Genomic DNA, 25917 nt, shown 5'->3' with positions numbered 1-25917 from the left:
TGTAATTTCACATAATACTAGAGTCTAAATACTAGAGGGTGTAAAAGTTAAGCAAGTTCCAGCTCTGCATACGTAAAATGTTTCCTCAAAATTCATGCAGTTGCATATTAATTGACTTGATCTTAGGAAACTGAAACACTTGGAAAACGTTACATACTAGTTGTATGTAAGAAAATAAGCAAACTTACTGATATGAGTTTATATTTTCACATTGCTTCATATTTGAATATATCTCCAAAAAACAGATAAGGTTGCAACCATATCATATATGGGAAAGGAGCTAGTTTATGGCAATACTACTACATAAGAAAAGTTAAGAGAAATATTAAAAACAACTTTCTTTAAAATTGCAGCACCTATTTAGGAAAAAGATAATAAGCAAGCAAGTGTGAATTTGGTGACACTGGCAGGGTAATGACTTTAGTCCTTGATAGAAGGGGCATAGCCTTTCTGATGCATGATCAAAAGGCTATTCTAAGCCTTCTCCGACACACATTCAATACCAATTTATTGTAGGGCAAAATCCTCAACCCTGTTAAATACCAGCTGTACAGCAGATCCCAATGTCTGCATCTATTTAGCAGGGGGAACTCTTACCCTTTCTAGCAAAGTAACTTTTCTTTTATATTCTGTCTTTCAAAGACAGTTTCCCAGCCTGATGTATTTCAGTGCAGCTAAGCACCAAGTCTTCTCTTCCTGACAGATACTCTGAGTTAGAGAGGGTGTTAAAGTGGCTGGGACTGAGGTAGGAATTACAATTATGACCATCCCACCTGCTCACTCTGCCCTGCACTGAGGTTGGGCCCTTTCAAGTTACAGCATAGAGGAGCATGCAAAGGAACAAAAGAGAGATTTGCATTCTCTTATTTGTCATAGGGATAAAAGGCACTGATCAAGATTTTGATTGGTACAGCCTAGCTGCCAGGTGCTGAAGTACACACTGAAAGCTGGCTACTACTAAAGGCTTCAGCAATCATTGCTGTATAGACTGAATCCAGATAAGCTGTGTTTGCATAAGAAACAACGGCAAGACATGCCTTTTCCAGTGAAACTAGCATCCAGGTGACAGGTCACAGCTACAGCAGTTTAGCTGAAAAATTTCTGTATATTTTTGCACTCCCTCCCTGCTCTGCAATGCCCAGACTTGTGCCATTTCCATCGTCTCTGAAGTTTCTCTCCTTGAACAGCTGATGAGGATAATTTGGGAGCTCAGATTGCACAACAACGTCCAAAAGCACTTGTTGATCTTCTAAGGATGCAGCACCACGACTTCTTTTGCTTTGGAAGCAGGTATAAACAAAGTTTTAGGGTTCTCAGCTTAATAGACTCGGATACACTACTAAAGAAGGAAGAACAGATAGGGCCTCATGACAAGCTTTCCCCACTTCATGAGCATGGGATGCTTCATCTTAGATGGGGCTCCTTTATCTGTATAACTGGGAATAGCAGACCTCATTTTTCTGCCCTAACATGTGTGAAATTTCTAGCAAACAGGCAAATAGAACTGAACTCCAAGTAATACAGATTTGATGCCCACACTCTTCTGTTTCATTTGGCATGAGGCTGACCACTCAGATTTTTACTAACTGTACGTATAGATGCAACATGTTGCATCTCAGCCAAAGTTACCAAGTTTGACATACTGCCTACGGCTCTCACTAAAAATCACTAACACACTAACAGCACAATGGTGTTTTAACATCACCAAAGATGTGCTGCTGTGAGAGAGGCCCCCTTTCTTAACAATTTAAGATGCCTTTATAAAGTGACATGCTTTTCTATAAGAACCCTTCATACTAGCTGAATTCCTTCCACGGCAGACCCACAAATGTGTTTCTACTTTTAATTTTTAAATTAAATGTATTTCAGGATTAAATAGAATCCTGAAAACTTTCAAACCATAATACATGTGAAGTAATATTTCTCATACCTGCATCACTAATAATAATTGAGATAATTAAGATTAGAATGTTTTTAATTATTTTGCTTGTATACTTCTTTTGTATACTTTGTAAAGGTTGCTCAGTATAAAAAAAGACAGGCAAGGCAATGACACATTTTTGTCTATAGTCAGCAGCTGTAAGTCCAAATTCAAATCCATGTCCAAATTCACTTTAAATATGAGGCACTAAAATTCAGTTTCTGGTTGGGACCCATCTCTGCTTGCCAGTTTTATATATAATCATCTCATAGTGCTGCAAAACAAATTCTAACACAGGAGCTGTGCAGAACACAGCCAAGCGACTGAGATTCTTGTGACAGGAGAAGTGTGTGAGATCCCGAGTTCATTTTGAGCATCACAGTGTAGCACAAAGGTTTGATAACATTTTGACAGTCAAATGACACAACTATCAACAGATGGCTCTGCCACAGGACAAAAGTCTGCTAGGCTTAGAGACAAATTGTGACATCCAGCCCTGCTGTCAGGGCATGGGGATCTCCTTTACCTGGATTTCTTGTATAGTGTCTTCCTCTTTAGTGTCTGTTTTTTTCTCTATTCCCTCTCCACGCAGCAAGGCTTCCAGAGTAGTACTCTCTGAGGTGAACCCATCCTTTTTCAGAGGCAGATCAACTTCTGAAAAACAAAACACACCAACTGTATGTGTCTCCCCAGACAACCAACAAGCAGGACAGAGATGACAAGCAGAAGAATGACAGATCTTCAAGCTTGTTTCTTTCTTGCAGTTCTTCAAGATCTTCTCCTAACCACTAAGGATCTCCATATAGGATTCATTTCTATCTTACTGAAAACCTGATATCTTTTAAATCACTGTGATTGCTTACAGGAAAAAAAGGCTGGCTGTATTGTATGAAGAGGAAATAAAATTCCTTCTCATATGTAAACTCCCTATGCTTCAAATAAAGAATAAAACCAGCACTTTCTAAGATACTGAAATAACAAATATGAAAATCTGATCTCCTGAAGCAGAAAAGTAGCTTAATGTAATTTAGCATCTGGCATAGTTTATACAGCACAGCTTCAAGCAGCATTCTCCTACACCAGAGCATATTCCACATGTGAAAAAACAGAAAGCTAAAGTGTGGGGCCAGTGCTGAGAACTTAAACTGAAAAAAACAAAGGGATGTGTCTTGAATTTTTATGTAATATTGACTAGATAAAATCTTCAGTTTCATTTAAATGGGTCTATACCAATAAAGAAACCAGTCAGCACAGCTATGAGTGCAGAATATAGCCCATAAAACAGGACAACCCCCAGTCACTGCAGTAAGAGCCAAAGGCTGGCATGGAACTCCAAAAACAGCGCAGGTTTATGAGGAAGCTTGATACAACTTGCCACACAAGTGAAGGAAAAAAGCCCTATTCCCATTCCAAATGCTGCTACTAGATTATGAGGTGGTGCAGCAGACAGGCAAATACAGGATGTTAATTTTAGCAAGATGCTAAAATACACCTAGGGAAGAATTCCGTTTTTCCTCATATATCCTTGCCTCTACTTCACTCGTGCAGAGGTTCAAGTACTCCCTCCCTTCTGAAATTAATTCCTTCATCTAGGCCAATATAAAGTAGTAATGTACAGGACTGATGCTCACAAATCAGCACCTGGTGTCCTTATTTCAGAGCTCAGTTCACTTCTCATCTTTTAGGACCGTGTTGTGTTCCTGAAGCTCCCTGCCTTTCTATCACCCACCATGAGCTGTAAACACTGCAGAGCAGAAATTCATGTGTTTATGAAGTCCCAAATCACTCCTGCAATCCAAATAATGAATGAACACTTCCACCTGGGACAGTAAAGTATAATCTGTTTCCGGAGGCCAATTGTGTCCCAGGAATATGTTTATTGTATATATGAAAAACTCTAAGCCAGCAAATGATTCAGGGTCCCTAATCAGCGCTTCCATAACTTGCTTGCTTCTGAAGTGAGAGAGCATTGCCCAGCCAACAACCATAGAAAATCCAGCAAGAATTCCAGAAAAAGCTATTCTATTCATGGAGGGAAAGGCTGAGTACATCCAGAAAACCAAGACCACTGGGATTTTCAAAGGAAACTCCCAGGACAGCCCACACAATGGGATGGGGTCAACTGTGAATTGAACCCCTTTCTCATCACAAGGAGGTCTATTCAATCAGGCTTCTGTTTTCAGCATTAAGCTCTGCCTACCCACCCCATTATGCCACCTTCCCCAACTTCTTCCTTACTTGAGCTATAAAAATGACAGAAAAATCAACAGTCATACAGATTGAATTTCCCTGTATGAACTTCTCCCTCTGGGTGTTAAGTCCAGACATTTCAATAGAAAGAGGGGATTTTAGAATTTATTTACGTGCAAATGCCAACACTTGAATCTAAAGCCACTGAGGAACCTCTGTAATCATGTCTGGCTGTGGGCTTGGCTTGGTTTCAAAGTCCTGTGCTTAGGTGCAAAAGGGCATTTGCTCTGTATTTAGAACTTTGTGGGACTGCAAAACCCAAGGGGTCATCCTACAGTCAGGAAGAGAAGCTTCAAACAAGCTCAAGGGCATCGGAAACAAGCATGTCTGCACTGTGATGAGCTATGTCTGTCTCTGGATGCCAATACACTCAGCAAATTAATGCATTAGGAAAGGGAATTAGTAAGGAAGGAGTGAGGGATAAGTAGAACATATATGAAAGTAAAACTACCCCCTGTTTGTTCCAGACATACTGAACATTAAGTCAGAGGAAAAGGTAGGCTTTAAGGTCAAAACCAGCAGCTGTCTTTAATAGTCATGTTTGTTTTGTGTGGAGCTACTAATTCCCACCAGCAACACTCCAGGAGGCTTTTCATCCAGTGCTCTTACAGCATTTTTTAATTATTAAATTTAACATCCCACTGGCAAGGCGGTGTGAGGTAATACTTCTGTTCCCATCTCACTGATGGGCAGATTGAGTCACCAAAAACTTAACCTAGTGAGCAGGAAATCTGGTGAAAAGAAACTCAGGACAGCTGCCTCCCAGCTGCACAACAAGCTGAGTCCTATGCAACTCCATTTTCTTCTCTAGTAGCTTCTAGGTGTCCATTTTCATGCTTAAGGAGCTCTGAAAGTGGGAAATGACAGACTTTATCTTATCTGGAATGTAAAGTTTACAATATAAAAATCTTCAGAGGCTCAAAGACAACCTCTTCGTAATGAATTCAATCTTTGTAATGAATTCAATCCTTCCTGGAAGATGGCTAGTCTGTAAAGGACACAGTAATGAAGAAGGAAATTATGTTTCCAAACCACTTTTTGAATCCTCAGAGGTAAAAATCTTCAAAAAATCTAAAAGATAGTTCAGTTAACCTAGAGAAATAGGTAAACACTACTAGGGGGTCATTAAATTCATTTTACTAAATCCCTAATTTCCTCCTTCCTTTTTAACTCTCCAGGATTTCTCACAAAAGCTGGAAAAGTGTATTTTTCTCTTATGCCTGTACCCTGAAGAAAACTGAGAAGCCAACTCAACACCTGAAATGTAGTTTTCATGTGGAAGAACGTGCTTCCCCCAGGCTTTGGGAACTGCTGTTTGGAAGCAATGTGGGGTCCATTCCACCCACTGTCCTGCTTATGAAAGTACCAGCCAGTGTCAGAAGCTTCAAACAAGGCCAGAGAGGGACCATTATAGGCTTGAGAAACCATGACCCCACACTTGCCTCTGTTTGCTTTAATATTTGTTGTGCTACATTATGCAGTCACATTGGATGCTGCGAAAGAAGGTATGAGTGTCTGTCAGGAGAGAAATGCAAAGAAAATCATATACCCCAATGCTGTGTTTCATTCTGTTCTCTAACAAGTCAACCCTGAAGGACTAATACAGCAGCTCCTGTTATCCTAAACCTAGCTTTTCTGGAAATACACAGAATAGCCCAACCCTTTCTGAATTTTGGTATACTCAATATTTTCCTACCTAAGAACATTCAACAGTTAGTTAAACTATGGTTTGAAAGGAGGGGTGTTTCACCTTTTTTATTGCCTGCCCCCTTGTTCTTGCTATGAGTTCTGTAAAATAGAAGTTCCTGACCAAACTTTTTTGTCATTTCTTTTTATTCCCCTCCTTTTGAGGATAAACAGCCACAATCATTTCTATTACTCTGCTGTGGGAAGTTTTCCATATGGCTTGGTCCTGTTATAGTTCTCTGAACTTCCTCTTATTCCTCAATAATCTTCCCAACATGGACCAATACTGCACACAATATTTTCAGATGAAACTTCAACTCGTATTTAAATAAATGCACTACAGTATTTGTTATATTAGTCCTCAGGCAGTGTCCAAGCTGCATACCAAGCAGAATTAGAAACCTTGTAATAGGGAGAAGAACTTCCCATAAGTCATACATTCAAGCACACAGATCAGTTAAAACATCCATTCCACCACCCATTCACCAAGCACATTCAGATCTTCTAAGGAGGCCTGCAGACTGCTCTGGCCATGATGACTCTACATTGTTTTGTACTATGTGCAAACCTTTATAGTTTACAAGATATTCCATCTCTCTGGCTTGGTCATTACTATATTACACAGCACGGGACCAAACGCCAAACCTTCAAGCACTGGCTGTTAGCTGTTTTCTATAATGAAAGTTCTTAGTTTCATTCTGTTGTTTCATATTCTATTCTAACAGTTTTTATCCAATGGCTTGTTTCTCTTTGGATGTCTATAATGCACCAAAGGTGTTCAGAAAGTCAAAGTTAGTTGTTAACCCTGTTATTGATTAGTCCTTTACAGATCATATGAAGAATTTTAAGAAAGTAGTGATATGCTATTTTATCATAATTTCCCAGGTGCTTTACTGCTTCCACCTAATTACTGCTTCAATCACTTTTCTCAAATGTTCATATAGAATTTATGGGTCTTTAAATCCTTGAGTCACATCCAAATCCTTTTTAAATACAGGTAATAACCTTTCCTACCCACTAATTGTTTTAAATTCTTTCTATTGAACTCCTAGCTTGTATCACAAACTGTTCTTCAGACATTGTAATTTCAGAGAAGATAATCTTTATTACAAGTAATAACAACTAGTAAAAGCACTATAACTCAAAGCCTACTCTTTGTATAAAAATTTTAAGAAGGTTTGTAGATGAAATTCCTTTTGATAAGTATTGCAAATGTAGTAGCACCTGGTTGGTGTGGTAGATACAGGAAATAGTCAAAACTATGCAGAATGGAAGTATCAAATCAACAAAAATCATCAATGAAAAATACAATGTAATTTAAGAATTCTTCCAGTTTTTATAAATCACAGTATTACTGGTGTCACAGCTAAATATTGTGCGTATATTATAATTCAAACATGTTCTGCATATAATTAAGATTTATGTTTCTTAACTTGGCAGAGTCCCTTTCATAGTGATTAAATTAACATGGTTATTTCTGCTTACCAGCTCAGAGCAGCAACCTCTCTATTTATCAAGGTCCTTAGAGTGCAGTGGTAGAATCTGAACGAGCACCCATGCCAGCATCATTCCTGTATCTGGTTTCTATTGAACTGCTGACTCCAAAAGAAGCACATTTTCAAATCCTACAAAATGGTGGGCTTTTTCAAGTTTTGATTCACCAAAATAGCTGCAAATTCCTGTCCTTAAATATCCTACATTTGGTTTACAACGCATTGGGGGCTAAGCAACTTTTCAGTGTCTCTTTGAAACATAAATTAAAAACAACCATCTCTTTTTCTATACAGTGCAATGTATTTGTTTTACAATGGATCATTTCCATCTCCACAGTAGCAGCTGCCACCCAAGCCATCATCTCTGTGCACTCGTAAGCAGCTCCATTTCCAGTTCTAATTGGGACCAGAGATACTTATTGGGTGAGTTCCAGCATGATCTATCACGCCAGAGACAGCTACTATGCAAACCAAAGCAATCCGGCTTCCAAAACCCCTTTTAGACAAACACTGACTTTGCACATAGATTCTTGCATTTTTGTTTCTTGGTTCTGGCTTTTTGGAACATAAAAAGCGTCAGAGGAAACTATATATTACGAGTCCATGAACTGCTGTTTAAGACTGATAAAACCAAGGATATTAACTAAATAACCACTACCTCTTTAAAATTGTATAGGTGGTCTAAAAAAGCCACCTAATTCACAGCAAACAGAACCACTGCTGAGTGAATGCAGCCACTAAGCTCATTAAGAGGATGTGGCAGGATGTGTCTGAAAGTGCAGTGCAGTGGCTCAGCAAGCAATTAAATCCCATGACAGTTTAAAATGAGAATCTATCAGTGTCACAAGAGTGTGAAGCCTCAGCATCTCTGCTGTTCCCACCCCCAGCGTTTTATTTATGATAGTGTATTGGGAACATGGGAAGTCAAAAAGATTATAATGAAATATGCCATATAAAAACCAGATTAAGCCTGCTCTTCTTTTGGGAAATATGCAGAGAGAGAAGCTGTCTGTTAGCTGTCGAGTTTGCAAAAGATACCATCTTTTGGGATGGTGCTCTCTGCCAGCAGACAGAGTGCCCCAGGGGAAATGGTGGTGAAAAACCCAGACAAGCAGCATCCATCCATCCATCATATGCTCATCTCCACATCTCCAAGGCACAAATACAGCATTAGAGTGCAAAGGGTGGGGGCAGGGGGAATGGAATCCCTTAAGAAAGAAAGACAAGACAATGCCTTACGTGAATAGCTGGATTTTGTAGCTATGCTGTGTGTGTGCAACTAGACTCTCCTTAGCTTGTTTGCTCACTTGCCTGTTACATTCATGACCAATACAGTGATTTGTTAGCATACTTAGAATTGATGCATTCACAGCAGTGACCAGAACCAGGTATACTAAAGGCAGGGCTCTGTAAGCTTGTTTTCGTAAGCATGCCTCTGCCAGCGCAGGACGGCATGGATCTTCACTGCTCCTGCAGATCTGGATCTCCAAAACCTTACTTTCATTGCACCATCTCCTGCTATCCCAGGAGCAAATGCTCATGTTATTAGTGTTATGTTTTAATCCTGATGTTCCCCAGTCCCTGTTAACCCAGCCTGCTCTCCCAACACTACTTCAATTCAGCACCCATCTGTAGCAAATTTGCCAGTGCCAGTTCTACACTTAACAATCCTCTCCAATCCTGGTCCATAGGACCTCTGGCCAGCCCAGCGCTGGGCCTCCCCTGAGATTAGACTGTTGATAACACAGACTCTCACAATGAGTCCATAAAGCCAAACAAATGCCCCTAGAGACTAGTAAACATCCAACTCACTTTATTTTTAATCCAAGCCAGACACAATAAAGCCATGGCTGTACTGGAGATTGTAAGGCTACACCAGTAACTGCTTTCCACTGCCAATTCCACCCTCAAACCTCATCTATATTATTGTATTCTCAAGGTAAACAGAGCCATGATGAGAACAAGAATCCAGTCAAAGAGAATGATAAACTGGTTTTAGAAGCAAGACAAGAGAGTAAACAAAAGAGCATTTGCTTCCTCAGAAACAAACCATTTTATGTGGAAAGAATAGTTGACAGGACGATCTGCCATTAAGTGAAAACTCCTCTGCAGGATGGAGCCTTGGTGCCCTGTAAAGCTCAAAAATGAATCTCAGTAAACACTTGTTCCAAGTTTTAGGTGCCACTGAGGTTTGCTCTAGGGAGCACTGGGAGACTGGAACATCCCCATTCCTCCATAACACCTCTTCCTGCAAAGCTGCTACTCTCATGGTGAGGCTGAGGGGGGATCAGGAGGAGAAGATGAAGAGATGGAAGAAGACAGAGGAAGCTATGACATGGAGGGATTGTACTCTTTCACTCTTCAGCCTGGATGTCAGCTGCAGAAAAATCAGAATACAAGTTTCAGTTTTAAGACCAGGATCCAATGGAAAGTTGCTATCAGCCCCTAGATAAAATATGTCCCAGAGGCTACAACACAACAGGAGGGAGAAATAAGGCTGCAGAAAAGATAAGGTTAAACATTGTTTAGTTTGACCCACCATCAAAACTTGGACTTTATAAGCAGCTGTATTTCTTTGGCAGACTGGAATGCCTCTATAAAATCTCTCAGTAAAAAAATACCATCCTGTCAGTTGTCTCTTGGAAGTTCTTTACAGATTTATTTCTCAGCGTAGATATAAATCATTGTCGCATATAATATACCGTACCTGCTTCTCAAAGACTGCCAAATTACAATATCAAGCTAAATGTTGGATTGGGTAACTGCCCTCAGGGCTCAAATCATAAAGAAATATCACCATCAATAACATTATTCTAGCACTCATTTGTGTTCTGGTCACTCTTGCATTAGAGTTCTAGATGGACTCACACTGTACCAGGACTTTTGCAGCATCAGGCAACACCGTAGGCAATATCAAGGGACAGAGGCTAGGTAACTGCTATGATTTAGAGAAAATTCCTGAGTACAAACTCTATTCCTTTGGGCTTTGCCCTACCCTAATAGGGCTTCTGGCCTGTTTGGAGTAATAGAATAACTTGGCCTACCTATCTGCAAGTGGCCACATAGATACACTCACAGAGATAGATGGGCCGGCCTTTTGATCCACCAGAATAACCAGAATGTGATTGTTGTCCAGTAACCACACAGCTACCAGCAAACACCAGGCACCCTCACACTGCACACTCTGCAAATGGTAACAGGGAGTGGGGGCCTCCACTGCAATCAACTGTACTATTTCCATATGTGACAACACTGAATAAAACCACTCATGCTGGAGGTAAACTCATACATAAACCATGCATAAAACCAGCCATGCTGTAACCTTACTGCAAATTCTGTGAGATGTTGAATAGCTTCTCGTCTTTCTTATCGAGGACAGTGGAGGGGATACCTTTAGTAACAGATAAATCTCTGTAATGCAGTTATCTCTCAACTGCAGTGCACAAGCATCCCAATTAATTCAGTCTGGGCCTAGCAGAGCCGGCACTAAGCCAGAGCTGATAAACCTGCCAAAGCCAATCTGAGTCCTGCAGTGATTCCTGGGGAGCCTGCTCTGCGCCTTCTCATGCTCTGGCTCTGGCTCGCTCCACATATCCAGGTGATGCGGCAACTCCACTAATGAGGCCCTTCTAAAACCTGAAGTGCTGGGGTGCAGGCAGAGACACCCTGTCAGCTCTGAAGGCATCAGCAAGGATGCACCAGAGCTTATTAGCACCAACTAGCCAGATTACAGGCCTCCCAGTCCTGATCCTGCATCTGTCTGCAAAGCTCCCACTTGCAGGAAGACAGTGCTCTGCAAGCCAGGCAGGCTTGGGAAGCAGGATAGCCACATTCGTATGGTGCCCTGTCTGAAGAAGTCAGCCACACCAAGAAGAGCTGGTTCAACAACCCTGGCCCAGTAAATACCAAACCTGCATAAACCACTGAAGAACAGAAAGACCACAGCAAAGTGGCAATGATTTTAGGATGGGATAGGGAACAATCAGGCTAGATGCTGCTCTTGGCATTGCTGCTGCCTCCCTATGTGATCTTGGGCCAAACTCAGCAACGGTACCCTCTGCTTTTCCATCATCTGTCAAATGGAGATAGTCTTCATCCACCCTCTGGGGTTTGGTAGGGCTTGTTTAATATTCACAGGCATTTAGGCACTCAAATAAAATGCACCAAAAATGCAAGGTGTTCTTACAGGCTCTCGCAAACCAGGTTTAAACACATTTTTCTTACAGCCATGAACAACACTGAAAAACAAGACTATTTCCACAGATAACAGATTTCAGTGGCCAATTCACAAATTTCAAGGAATGAGGATAATATTTACTCATACGGCAAGATGCATCTGACAGATGAAGCTATATAATTAAAAAATGTTATTATAAGAAGGAAGATTTGTAATAGAAAAATGGCATGACATGCTAGTAGTTATCCTTTCAGAAATGGGAAAGAACAAAGCAAATCATCTACTGAGTTGCTCAGATCTCCTGCCACAAAAAGGCAAGAAACTCCAAGAGGCCTATAAAGTGTTTAGACAAAAAAGGTGAACTCCAGAATTAATAACAGAATGGTAAACAGGAAGATTAATGGCACCAGAGAAAATGCAGATGGTGAAGCCCAGCCTGCAGGCTCAGCAAGACACTGAATGGGGGGGGGAAAGGCAAGGTGTAAACAGGGTGACCTTCAAAGCCACGGGAATGCCTGCCAACAGGCCAGCCAGAGGGCATCCTGAGACACAGATGTGCCATCTGGGGTAGGCTGTCTCATGACAACATGAACAAGATTTGTCTTCTTCAGAATTTGCAGGGAGGCAAAATGGGTTGCAACAGGAAATATGACCATTCATGCAGAAGAGGCACAACTAAATGCGAGGCTGGAAAAGTGTGCTGCCTATTTTTTAAGGAAAATATGAAAGAATTCCCTGAACATCCCCACTAAGGAAAATATGAAAAAATCCCCTGAACATCCTCGCATTCTCTGAACATTCCCTGAACATTCCCTGAACATCCCCATCTTGTGCCCACTCATGCAACGTGTGGGGGAAGAGAAAACAAATGTTTTCTTGGAGGGTTTATGCTTTAGGTTTATGGTAAAAAGAAGAAAAAAAAACCCAACTCAGCACAAACTGCAAAGCAGCTCTTTTAACTGATGATGGTGTAAGTTTTCCCTATCTTGGCATAAGTCTATTCACTTCAGATGGCACATTTGGATTGAAAGCAGGTGAAGATTGCTCAGACATCTCTATGTCCAATATCTGCCTTTACAGAGTTACCTTGCTCCATCTCAGTGCTTAGTTGGATCTTGAATATTCCCAAAAGTGCCCAGGAGGTCATAGAATAGTTAGGGTTGGAAAGAACCTGAAGTTCAGTTCTTTGCCTAGAGTAAAACATGGCGGAGAGAAATCTCCTACAAAAGTCCTGCAGGGAAGCCTGGCTCTTTCAGACTTGATGCTTAGATCACTGAGGAAAATTAAGAAGTAAATGCAGTCACACATTTTTTTAAATACATCAGCCAAGCACCAGAGTGGGGCAGTGCTAAGGGGAACAATGCTATCTTCAAATAACCCTTCTACAAAATAAGCCAAACATGTTCTGCTGTAATGTCCAGAAGCAAGAATTTTAGGGGAAAACAGAATAAGCAGCCACATTGCTGCTCATTATAAAAAATAGCAGACCTCAGCTGTGGGAGTCCAACACGTAGTAAATTTACATACCTCTCTTCCTTCCAGCCTGTCTCAAAGTACATAAAGTCTGAGTATTTCAGGCAAAAGCTGGTCAATCTGAATTCAGTGCTTGAATCAGTTAATTCCATGCTAAGTGTACGAACAGACATATCCAAATAGTTTTTATTCTGATGGGCTGCAAATCAACCGCAATGAAGATACTGACCATCCACTTTCACAGTGGGAACCACAGGTGCTGGATGAGTTCAAGCACCTTGTGCAAAGCCTGTGCAGCCCCACCACTGCTGCATCAAGCAGGCTTGGCTCAAGGGAGCTTGCGATGGCTGACAGGAGCTGCTATCATGGCTCTGGACATCAGTACATATCTTTCTCCAGGAAACCCCATCATGTGGCTCTGTTGATGGTTTCCTGAATAGAAGAGGAATGGAGAGATGATGTACACACCTGAAAACACTAAAGTGGTACTGAGGAAGGAATCAGGATGAACAAGAGAGAAAAACAGCAAGATGGAGGAAAGCTACTATATTCCTTCTCCTTGCCTACTGCAACTAAACCATGGCAGGCTTGTTCTGAAAACTGCCACAGAAAAGTCTGAAAAATGAAAGCTCTGGACCTTGAATTATGCCTTTGCAGTATCTCTCTCCTTTCTCCTCTCTGTTATCAGAGGAAAGCTGTAAGCTGATCTTGAAAATATACATTCTGGGCCCTTTCCACACCTTACAAAACACAGTGAAAATAGATGATAATGGGTAAGAGGGAGAGATAGCCATGCAAGGGGAAAACAAAGTGAAATAGAGAACAGTTGCTCTTCTCTCCTTTCCCCCTGCTCAGCTTTCATTTCCCTTTGTTCATCTAATGTTGAGCCAAACTAAGCCAAAGGAGCTGCCGTGCTGGGCTACAAGATTGATGGCTGCAGGCAGACTCCACAGAGAAGAGACGGATGACTGGTCATTTCCCGCGATGCACTGAGAAACATCCATCCTTGCAGCCATGCTGAGCCCATTTGTGCTCCTCTTGAAAAGAGAGATAAACACAGGCAGCCGGAGGCACCTGAGTGTCCTTCTCCCGCAGAAGGACACAGTTATAGTCCTCTGGCTTCCTTGAGAAGGTTGCTCTGTCCATCCCTGAACATCTGGCTGTGGGATTTGCTAACTCTCTCCCTCCCCCAGCAATCATCCATCTATTAGAGCACAGTGCATGTTGGAAGAAAACGGTGAAGAGAATGGTGTGACAACCTCATCAATCTACAGCTACACGCTTGGCTATTTAGTTTTCTTTACACTATTCCTTAATGCAGGGCAGGGGGGGGAGCATTGCTACTGGTATGAAAGAGTGAATTGTGAAAATGGCAACGTGAATTGGAGTAAGTCCTTATGACTATTAAAATGTTGTGCATGTACTAAAGCAGTAGGGAACTAATTAAGATTCAGGATTGAAAGGCAAAACAAAAAAGTTGGATGCACTCTGGTTCCATCTGCACAACTTGCTGAGAGTTCAGATATACTTGGGGCATCATCTTTAGCAGAGTGAGGTTAATTTTTTTTATTTTGACCATCCAGATAGATAGTAACAAAAAGCTCCCTGGAAGAATATACTGCAAGTATATTTATAGTGCAAATCCTGGTATAGCAGCTTCAGAAGCACAAAGCACTTAATCCTGACTCCTTTGTATTTAGCTAATAGTGTCTTTGTTTGTTGATACTGTCCTGGTGGATAGCATTGCTCACAGATAAATACAACCTCTGTGTTTCCAGTTCTGTTGTACTGCTACCTCACATAGGCAATGAGCATTACATGGCAGATGTATCCATAGCATCATTTACAAATATAACATCACTCCAGAAATTCCTACAGCTATGAAGCTCACTTTGTCAGAGTAGCACAGATCTGTAACCGTGTCATTCACAGACATTGCACCAAGGAAATCATGAGAAGATAGAAGCATTCACTATCTCTCAAAAACACGAAGAAGTGAGTCACTTATTTGAAGCGTTTAAACGTAGTTTTAGCATTCTATCTGAGCCAGCTTTATTCTCATCATGCAATGCTGTTTATTTTAAGCCAACAACAAAGGGATTTTCACTACAGCTCTGTAAGACATGCACAGGATATTAATCATGACCATATGTGTCCCTAAGACATCAACCCCATACTTCCCGAGGGCAATCACATGCATTCAGAAATGCATCATTTCCATCAAGAGGAGTAAAGTTTTCACCCTTTCTCCTACATCAAGAACGATAGCTTTAGCTGATGAAAATCACTGCTCCCTGTAGTCTTTAACAGAACTGTACCTTCCTACACCTAAGGTCCTGACCCTAAATTACCTTGTTTGTTTAGGGGGAGCCATGCTCAAAGTGCATCCTAAGTGAGATCTCTGGTCTGAAAGACATTGCACAGAAAAGCCATATCCATCTACACCATTCTTAATTCCTCTCCAAATGTACATTGCATAAACCCTCCTTCCCCCATGGAGTTCCTTATTGGGAATGGATGCCATGGCAAACACCAATGGTGTCAGAGTCCTGAAGCATAAAATACCTGTAATAAACTATTGGGCAATCAAATGGAAAATGTAGGGAATATTGAAATTACTTGTAACTTAGTAAAAACATACTTAGTATCTCTCAGGTACAAGATGATTATGAGGTTGTAAAATGTTTACTCCAAAGAATGGAATGACAGACTGAAGGCTTACACCAAGGGAGGTGGTGGGGTGTGGGATGGGAAGCCATCACACTCACTATTGTATTCTCAACAGATCTCTAAAGCTTGTCTTGTAAGATTTCAAACTGGACTTTATATTAACACTTACTGCTCATTCGTTTATATTACACACCAGAAAAAATACCACCTGCTATAAATTTTATATTTTGTACAATAAACCAATTTCATTCTCTGTGTGTCAGGAAAACAATAAAACTGAATCAAAGATTTTTTTAAATAATACTTTGAATGTAATGATATTCTATTATATCTTTGCTATTTTTTGTTAACATTTTCTTCTACAAAATAGAATAGTGCACAAGTGCTACTTTACAGTTGACCTAGTAGCCCAGTGCCTTTATTGGGCTCTGCCTTGCAGGATGCCAAGTACCAAACCTGCAAGTCTAGTCCAACCTGGTACTTTACATGTGGATTTAATTCTAAGCATGTGGCAAGTGCCATTAATTCCAAAAAGATCACTTATGTTCTTAAAGCCCAAGCTCAGGTGCTTCCCTTGTCTGGGGTTAGACAGCTTGGCATTTTATAAGACTAAACCCAGAGGACTTGATCCTATAAACCTTTTTTCATGTGATTACTGGAGAGCTCCCATAATTACCCACAAGGACATATAAAATAGACGCAGTGAATTAGAAGATACCCATGTTGTAGGATCCTGTGTCCAGTACTTGCACCTAAACTATTCTGTTCTTTACAAAAATCCTTTTTCAGGTGCCACTTATTCTTTTCCAGGCATTGGTATCAGCTGTACTAAGAACAGTGGCAAGGAGGTTTGCCAGCAAAGCTGTTCAGGTTCAGCTCTAGCTGCAAGACTCCTACAGGGCAGATGGCTTTCCAGCCACCCCTCCCCTGTGCTGGAGAGCTGATGATTTGAGCCTGAGGGAAACAAATCTGCCGGGTTCCAGCACCTCCTCAGGTGCTATACCCTGGCGCTTCCCCAGGGATTCCCACACCCCTTCCTTCTGAGAAGCCTCTAGGGATCTGCTTGAAACACTCTTCCAAAGCCACTTTTTATCTAAGAAGAGAATCTCATCCTCAGCCTAACCACACTCCCCTCTTTTTAAGTTTAAATCTGTTTATTTCAGAAATAAATAATCCTTATAGTTACTAAAAAACATCAATGTTAACTTTATAGTAAGGGGATAAATCCCACAGCATTTTCCCTCTACAGGAGGAATAATATGTCTCCTAGAGACACAGCATCCATGATCAGGCCTTGGCAGCTCAAGAGGCACATGCTGTAAAACCTCTTTCCAAAGATGCACGCTAGCAGCCAGATGTAGGTCAAACACACGGTAGCCAAGAAAAGCAAACAAGCAAAACAATGGGCTGGATAACACAGAAAGGGTGGCAGCACTACAAGTAAGGTCCCTCTCAAGCAGCCTAGGTATTTCAAGCCAATGACGTTTCAGCTGCCTGAGCCATCCAAGCTTTCCACACACTGAGCCCTGAGATGACCTGCAGTCACACTGCAGAGGCTCTGAAGAGCACAACCCATTCCTTCAGCTTTAATGGCCTACTGTAGTGACCAAAACAGCCTAGCCCCAAAGTCATCGTAACTCTACTTTCACAGATATACTTAATACAGCTGAGTCTACACACAGGTGGGAAAATCACTGCTAAGTGGCTGTGCTGTTTCTGAAATAACAACAGCCTTGTGTCTGCAGGTTGCTGCACATGCAGCCTACATTCCCACTCTCAGAGATGAGACCCAGAGAACTCAGAGATTTAAGTTTCCAGAATTGCCTTATCTTGTTCAGTTGCTACTTCTGCCTTAGCCTGATGACCAGAGCCAGAGGGGTCTGGATTCAATGGGCTTTTGATAAAAGCCCAGAGAGGTTCCAAAGCCCAATGGCTTCTTCACACAGCTTTCTGGCAGCGTGGCAAACTGGCTCAGCCAAACCAGAACCAGGAGTAATCTCAGGTGATTCATAGGAGCAATCTTAGCTGGCTAACACAGTTCTCTTGGTAAAACTGTGCATATAAAATACTTGTAGTGACCTGTTCCAGATCCCACAAATGAAAGAGAAACTATTTACACAAATTTAAGCTTGTAAATTCTAGCAGCATGACTGTAGAGCCAAGCAGCAGCAACAATGTTTTTGTTTTCTTGACTGGACTATTTATAGAACAGTATTTGCTTTTCTAGAAATGAGTGTCTTTTATTTCCATACCTGCAAAATCATGAAATCCCATTTGGGGAAAACATGTATTCACTCACACTCACTGAGCTGAATTAGTCTGAGAATTTGCGGCTTATCATGTAACAATACCCAGGAAGAACAGTGCGTGATCTGAAGAAGTAATCACAGGCCTGTGACATGTAGAAGGCCAGCTTATCGGTGGCCAAACTGAAGCAAGAAGAGTTACACTGTGCAAACCTTGAGATATCTTTCTAACATTTACCCTGCACAGCCAGCCTTGCAAAAACTGACTCAACAATTTGTCTACGGTGAGTCTCTCTATTTGTATTTAAGGGTGTGTAACAAATTGCTCTTTTCATCACCATCCCTGTACACATAAGCCCAGGTTTTGCACCAGAGCTGGTACACTTTCATACCAGTTTTGCAAGGCTTCATGCTGATGGTTAAAACATTTAATACTGGCACTTAAAAGGCTTGGCAAGTGGCATGCTTTATTCATACATTCCTTTTTATTTAAAGTTTTCCCGTACCCCTCCCAAACTCTCTAAAAGGATTTATTAACTATCTGTTAGGCACTTCTCTGAAATAGACCAATGAGGTCAATGTTTTAGCACCTCCATGTTATACTCCAAGAAGCTGAGAGAAAAGATATCCCAGTGTCCCTGGTGCTGTGTATTCCTGTATGGGATGCAGGTGATGCAAGCATGTGATAGTGGGGCAGGACATTAAAGGCAGAGGTTGGCACCTCTACTGCAGACTGGCAATGGGACAAAGATATTTCACTGCAGGACTTCGACATCATGATTCAGTGTCCGTGAATACATGCAGAGACAGGCTCTCTGGTATTCTTAGTGCTACGTAAGAAAAGGAAAGCAGACTTAATCTGGCCAAAGATTTGGTCCAGCGAAGGTCCCCACTGTAGGAAGAATTTAAAGGTGGTGGAGGAGATGGCATGGAGTCTGGTTAAATGTGTGTAAAAAGAAGCTGCTTTGCAAGGAGGTCGCACACTTATGAGTTCTCTCTCAGTGACAGAAAGTCACTTTTTCTAACCCGAGACATAGCTAGATGTATAAGGGCCATAGAGCAGCAGCTCCTGCCTGTCGTGCCACATTCTGCTGCGAAGGCAAGATTAGTGGGGAATTGGAGCCTACTGTTTTAATTCAGTAGCACTGATGGACTCATCTGTAAGCTGCAGGCTTAGCTGATGAATAAACACCTACCTAAATCTAGGCCAATATTTAGGTACTTTGCTGGATAAGACACCCAGAAGAGAAGGCCTAGGAGAAATCAGTATTATGTTTGGCTTAAATAAAAGCTAGAGTTGATAAAAATTAATTTTCCCTCCATCTGCATGAGAGGTTCCAAATTTACTAACAATCGGAAAAAGACAGTTGGGGTGCTTAGGAATTCCTGCAGCCATTATGAATGTTTCCTTTTTCTCATACATTGAAATTTCTTATCTAGATCTAAAAAAACCCCAAACAAACAAGAAACCAAACCAAAACCACCACCCAGCATTGTGGCTCCCGGTCTTGGATTCACAATATAAAACTTCACGTTATTTCAAAGTGCTACAAAAATGTGACACATACAGGTACATGATAGACCAATGTCAGGATTCAGCACGGACATCGTGCAGATGTGCACTGGAACACATCAAATGATGATCAAATCACCAAACGAGGAGTGAAAATTATCCACTCTCCCTGTCACAAAAAGCTAAGGATTTCTTTTGTTTTCTTCTATGTGAGGTGCCAAATATAAAGCTTCTTGGGAATGGGTGAAAATAAGATCTGCTCTAGCTCAACCGGAAAGTACAGGATACATGTGGAATTGCTCAGTAAGATTCTTTGACGTGGGTCACTCAGATTCTTCAATCATGAAGCTCATCGTTGTCCACGCTGATGTTATTTGATGTCTGACCGAACACTTGACCCGAACGCACTGCAGGATTGCTGCTCTGGCACCACCTACCAAAACCAAGGCCAGTCTCTAACACATAATAACGCTAAAGGAGGCCATTCCCGCCTCAGCAGGAACAGGAAGGAGGTGTGTTACCGAGCTCGCTCCGTCCCATCCCTGCTTTCACGGCTCCACTCCCGAAGGAGCCCGTGACTGACCCCGCGGGGGTGACCCGGGGACGGGCCTTGCCCCTGCCGAGAGCGCTCGCCGTCCGCTGCGCCCTCTGCTGGCCCGCAGCTCCCCGGCTGCCCATCGTCGGTCCCACAGCAGCCAAACGCTGGATAGGGACTGGGAAAACCGGGGAAAACGAGGATAAAGGGGAAACAAACTCCTAAAATCAGTGATATTTTAAAATAGGGAAGAATACGTTGTTAAAGAATGAGGAGAGTTATGTTAAAAGCCAAAGCACTTCAGAATGCAGGAGTACTTGAATAAAAAGCAGATTTAAAACTAATAATCATAGAATCATAGAATAGTTAGGGTTGGAATGGACCTTAAGATCATCTAGTTCCAACCCCCCTGCCATGGGCAGGGACACCTCCCACTAAACCATGTCACCTAAGGCTCTGTCCAGCCTGGCCTTGAACACTGCCAGGGATGGAGCATCCACAACTTCCCTTACTATAATAATAATAATAATAATAATAATAACAATAATTTCAATATTTTGGAGGGCAGACAGCAAAAGTCACAGAAGATGATAACAGGCTGTTAAAATCCATCTTACATGAGGAATCTAGACCAAGTCACCAAAGGATAAAAGTTGCTTCTCTCTGTCATCATATTATCTCCACCCCAAATTTAGGTTTCATGGCAGCAAGTGTTTATAAAAGCCACGAACAATTAAAAAATAACCTCTACACAAAAGTATCTTTGGTAAATTCACATGTGCAGACACCTGTCAGAAGTCTGAACAATCAGTACATTGATATTATTAGCCCCCTTCAGGAATAGCATATCCAACTCATCTGTATTTTACAAATGTGTTCTATTTGGCAGCGCTATTATTCTGCCAGATTTGATCCTAACACAGTCTTAATAGATTTAAAGAGGAGGTACAGGCAAGTTTTATAATATAACAGGAACCTAACCTTTAATCACAGAGAAGTTTCCCCATATATTAAATAGAAGCAAAACTTTTTGTTAGGATGCACCACTCCTTACAGTGTTCATAGCGAAACAACACTGCTGCCTTGTAGCACTGAACAAGAACCAACATGTGTGTAAATTGCTGAAATGAAAAGTGAAAGTAGTCAATAATAATTGGCTTATCTGAGAAAAATGATACAAGGAAATTCTCATTAGTGTTTTGAATTCTTTTTTAGGATCTAATATCATTGATAGTGGACAAAGCAACCAAGGAAAGAAAAAAGAATAGGGAATTCAGGAGAGCTGAGATTTTTCTGTGTTCTTGGGTTTGATTTCCAGCTCTGACACAAACCTAAAGTTAAATCTTCAAAGAAGTAGTTTATCGGCTTTGTTGCTCATTTCTCCATTTTGGAATCAAAGTCCTTCCTTTACTATATTTTGTATATTTGGCTAAAATCTACTTTAGTAAGTGACTGTAGCAGACTGTAAGAAGCCTTTACGACAACTCTCAGGACGATGATCTAACATGCTGCTTGAGTCTCTAAAACTATCACATATGTGACAGTAATGCAAATTCTGTCCTTTGCTTTTTTATTTCATCTTAACTTTGTCCTGGTGAAGTGCTCCATCTTAAAGAGCATGGGCCTCCGCAGACATGCTGAACATCTCCCGTAAGAGTTGAGGGCACTCATCACTTCCCAGGAGAAACAAAGTGTCTTGTACAAACAGACACAGGCTTTACAGGGCAAATTGAGATGGTTGACAGAGATAATAGCTAATCTGTAAGCATTCCATTCATTCATTCACAAGCACACTCACATAGGTATATCCCACATGTCAGATTAAAAAGAGATCGGGTATTGCTTAAGTGGCATCTAAAAATCTGTTATCAGTACTCGCCTCAAACTACTCTACCATGGCTCATAATAGCAAATGAAAAATACTTTTGTTTACTGTCACTTCATCAACAGCTGGTAATGAAAAAAAGCCATCTCTGTAGCTCAACTGAACACTAGACTGCCCAGAGATAAGTAATAGGACAGACACTAGCACAGGACACCAGCTCATTCTCACCATGGTAGAAACTCTACTCCATACCCTCCAAGTGGGTGGGAAAGCTGCCCGTTGTGAGACCTCACTGTTGGCTTTCAGTCCAAAACCAAAGGATGGCAGTGAATTGAGACAAAAGCTTCCCAGTCACTTTCTTTACACTTACATACTACGCGAAATAAAAGCTCTGTTGTGCATGTACGTACACATCCATATTTAGCCATCATGTAAAACTGAAGTAGGATACTACCAATTTAAATTCCACCGGAGTTTTTGGCCATACACACCCTATCTGTTATCATCCACATAGCTGCAAAGCTTCAGTAATACCTGATTGTCAGCAGGGTTTACTGTAGGTAATACCACTTCCACAATATTGGTATGTAACCCAACACAGAATTGTGATAGCACCCAGCACCACAAAACCACTGAGCATATAGGACAAAGACCAATTAAGATTTCAAGGGTCCTTGAGGGTAATTGGTGATCTCTTCCATTTCTAACCCTCATCTTTCTTGCCATTCTGATATTAACGAGGGCCAGAACTCTATTATTTGCCTTCACAGCATTTGCAGTTCAAGGTGGTGGGAGGAGAGCTGGAAATTGGAAAGTGCCTTTTCTGCAGAGAATCAGATTTGCTAATACCTGGTTGAACAGAAATCTAGTATCATGAGTATTATGAGAGTATTAACATCAAATAACTTTAGCACTCTACCTAGAAAATCACAATATTTGCAGCATGTCAATATTGCCATGACTGGGGATTTGTTTCAAATATATGCCACTGCTCAAAGGAATCTTGACTGCTACACTATAATGACTAATATAACAGATCATATCCATTACAACAATGAAAACTTGGCTGCATTAGAGCCATAACACTTGGTTCTGATGATATGAATATACCACTGAAAGATGAAGACCAGCCCATGTGAAAGTAAATGTCAGGAATACTTTGTGTAATTCCTAAAGGTCTGGTAATAATATTGAGTGTATTGTCACTGAAGCAGTTATCATAAGTAAGTTTTGGCAATACTTTATTTCTACTTCCTATCTATTGGATAGGCTACTGAGTGGAATGGATCATGCTTAGAAATAGCATTAACATGAACATTGCTAGATATTTGATCAAATAACTCTACTAGGGCAATCCACACATGTAACTGAGTACAGTGGCAGAGGAAAACAGACCTCTAAAGGCTGCATCAGTAACACCTATTCCAGTGTTCTGATCTTTACAACTGTGGCTGTAACTATTCTTAAAACCAAACACTTCCACTTCAAATAAAAGCAACTGACCAGGACAATAAAAACACCATGTTCTGTTAAGAAGCATGTAGCAACTGACCCCAAGAAAAACATTATAGTGCACTTGCATTTTAGAAAAAATCAGGAGACCATTAGAGCCTGATTATTTTCTTCATCAGGTTTTGGTATTACCAAATATGAAACTCTCACTCACTAAGCTGTCTCATGTACTACCTAAACCTGTGAGGTACCAAGACTACAAAAGCTGTAAATATAAATACTATATAATTAATAAGTGATTTATTATACCCTTGAACTGCTAGCAAGATAATGGTTTGCTTCTAGTTTCTACCAGCTGATGACTAGCTATGACTTATCAAAACAAAAAACCTAGGTCTACGTATCTCCTGAAGTATGCAGAAGTCTTGACATTCTGGATACAGCTTGCTACTACAATAAGCCTCCTTCAAAAGCCCAGATGCAGTCCAAGCAAGTGTTCACTGCCCTAGTGCTGATCCCACCGACCGCTGGATTGGCAACTTTTGGAACTAAGATCCCATTCTGTGTTTGCTACAGCAGCAGTCTTATGAGAAGTACTAAACAATAAATATAAAAGATAATAGAAGTGAGGTTTAGCCCTAGTTTGATGTAGAATTGCACTGCTTGTGTATGTTATATAGTATGTAACCAATTCAACAGACTCCTACATAAAATCGAGCACAAGCCCTCTCTGGTTGCAGAGAACAGCTCTAGGCCATGACTAGGATATCCAAGCCATAGGAGGAGTGAAACTGTGGAACATTTAGATTAGACTTCTTCCAAATTTATTTTAAATGTCCTACAATTCTCATCTCTGTGCTTTTTAGGGGATCTTAAATTGTGAAATCTTTGCCCCACAGTCATCTAACGTTTGACTGAGGAAGAGAGAGGCTAGCACAAGGTAGCTTCCTAAGTTCACCATTAGGTTTTCCCACAATGTCCCCCTCTGAACCAAACAGTATTTCTGTTGTCCATGTTGAAAATCATTTAAACTATCTTATTCTCAAATTGTCAAAAGATATCTTTAAATAGAGATCCAATGCTTCCCATAAGTTTTACACTTTCAAATCAGAGAAGGGAAAAACCACATTTTTGGCTAGTGAGTTTATTCTGGATATGCACAAATGGAATGAAATTATTTTGTGGTGTACCTGATAAGGAAAGTTAATCGCTAGATAGAAATTGGTTGGAAAACAGATTTAAATGGCAGAGCAATAGAACTTGCCTTATTCGGCTGCCACCGGCAATGCAACAGAAGTAGCACTCCTGAGATGCAGAAGAAATGTTTATAGCAGGGAAAACAACACAGACACAGACATGCTGAGGTCTCTTTATCTGATAACTTTGTGGTAATTGCCTTTCGTGCCCCGTGGCATGTAGGATGCGCTAATTTGGCATTCAGTGAATACAGCAAAGAAGCATAATGCAAACAAAGAAGAGTCAAACTCTACACTACCACTTTACTAAATTGCCAAGACACAGCAGCATTTGCATTATCACAAAGTCCAAGATAGACATTTCTATGGTACAATATCATCCTCTTCCTAGAGTCCAGTCCCATTTCCATCAGTGTACCTGACTGATTTCACCATTTCTTTCTGAGGGGCTCTGCTGAGCAGTTACGGGCATTTCTTCCTCTTGTCCATTTCCCTGCTGACATCTTCTATATTGAAGATAGAAAGCCTTCAAAAACTGTTTCTGCCAAAATCAAGATGAATTTTGCCTCTGATTTTACTGGGTTTAGAACTTGCCTTCCTTTCTTTTCACCAACTACTGCATAGAAGCAAAGCCATCAGTATTGCTGAGCATTGCTCCATTCCCAGACACCTTCTTCTGTCAGACAGACAGGTTTTTTAAATATTCTTAATTTGTATTTTGGGGTATTTTTTATCCCATCCTTTCCATACTGGCAGTGTCTCATCTCTTAAAATCCACATGCAGCTGTGAGTATGTGTGTTCTCTCTTTCTTGTAATAGCTGACCCCAATGACAGCAAGCCTTTATTACTAACTGCAGGGAAGAATGCACAACACCATGCTCTGACACAGCTGTACCTCCTTCACATCTGCTTTACAGTCACTCATTCAGGATTCAGACTCATCACTTCACGTAGTTTAATTGTAGGAGAAGAGTACCAAGAACTATAAGAATTAAAGAAGAATGGACTAAGGTACACATACAGCCATACACGCATATACAAATGTGGCATATGCTCAGTAATTTTTATTATTTTCTGTTTATAATCTGGTCACACCCGTGGTCCCCAGCCCCATTATGAAAAATCTTACCAGAGTGTTCCACACACACAGCAGTCTTTTTCACAGAGATGAGGCAGCAGATGCCAGACTGAGATTTTGTATTAATAACGCACTGAGGAAATAATTAGAAATACATTGATCCTTTACATCCTTATGAATTTGCTAATAAAGGCCAGGATTCACCCCTGTGGAAGGTAAATTCAGCTCCCAATGCATTGAATACAAGTTGCACACATTTCTGTAAGGGATAAGTTGCATGCAGAGAGTTTAGTGTATATTGTTACACCAAATCAAGTAAGACGCAACAGATGTACAGAGAAATGGTTGGAGAGGGGCAAAAAGATACAGTCCAAGGTCTAAATGCCAAGTTTGCACGTATA

General features: G+C 40.9%; 1 protein-coding gene across 8 annotated transcripts in view; it reads right to left on the bottom strand.

Moving 5' to 3' along the window:
- DPF3 (double PHD fingers 3) overlaps window positions 1-25917 on the bottom strand; it is a 170233-nt gene that overhangs the window by 69052 nt on the left and 75264 nt on the right. For all 8 annotated transcript variants that reach the window (XR_009967061.1, XR_009967062.1, XR_009967063.1 and 5 more), the window contains exon 4: window positions 2448-2575. Coding sequence is in view for 5 of the 8 variants with exons in the window: in XM_062630852.1 (XP_062486836.1) it covers window positions 2448-2575 (128 nt within the window). In the remaining 3 variants the exon portion in view is untranslated. The remainder of the gene's footprint in view (window positions 1-2447; window positions 2576-25917) is intronic.

Source organism: Pezoporus occidentalis, unplaced genomic scaffold (genome assembly GCF_034315485.1).
Source record: "Pezoporus occidentalis ecotype Australia unplaced genomic scaffold, CSIRO_AGI_Poc_V1 ctg36, whole genome shotgun sequence".
In the NCBI taxonomy this organism is placed as follows: Eukaryota; Metazoa; Chordata; class Aves; order Psittaciformes; family Psittacidae; genus Pezoporus; species Pezoporus occidentalis.
Note: the sequence above shows the minus strand (reverse complement) of the source record. Positions and strands in the feature narration are given on the sequence as shown.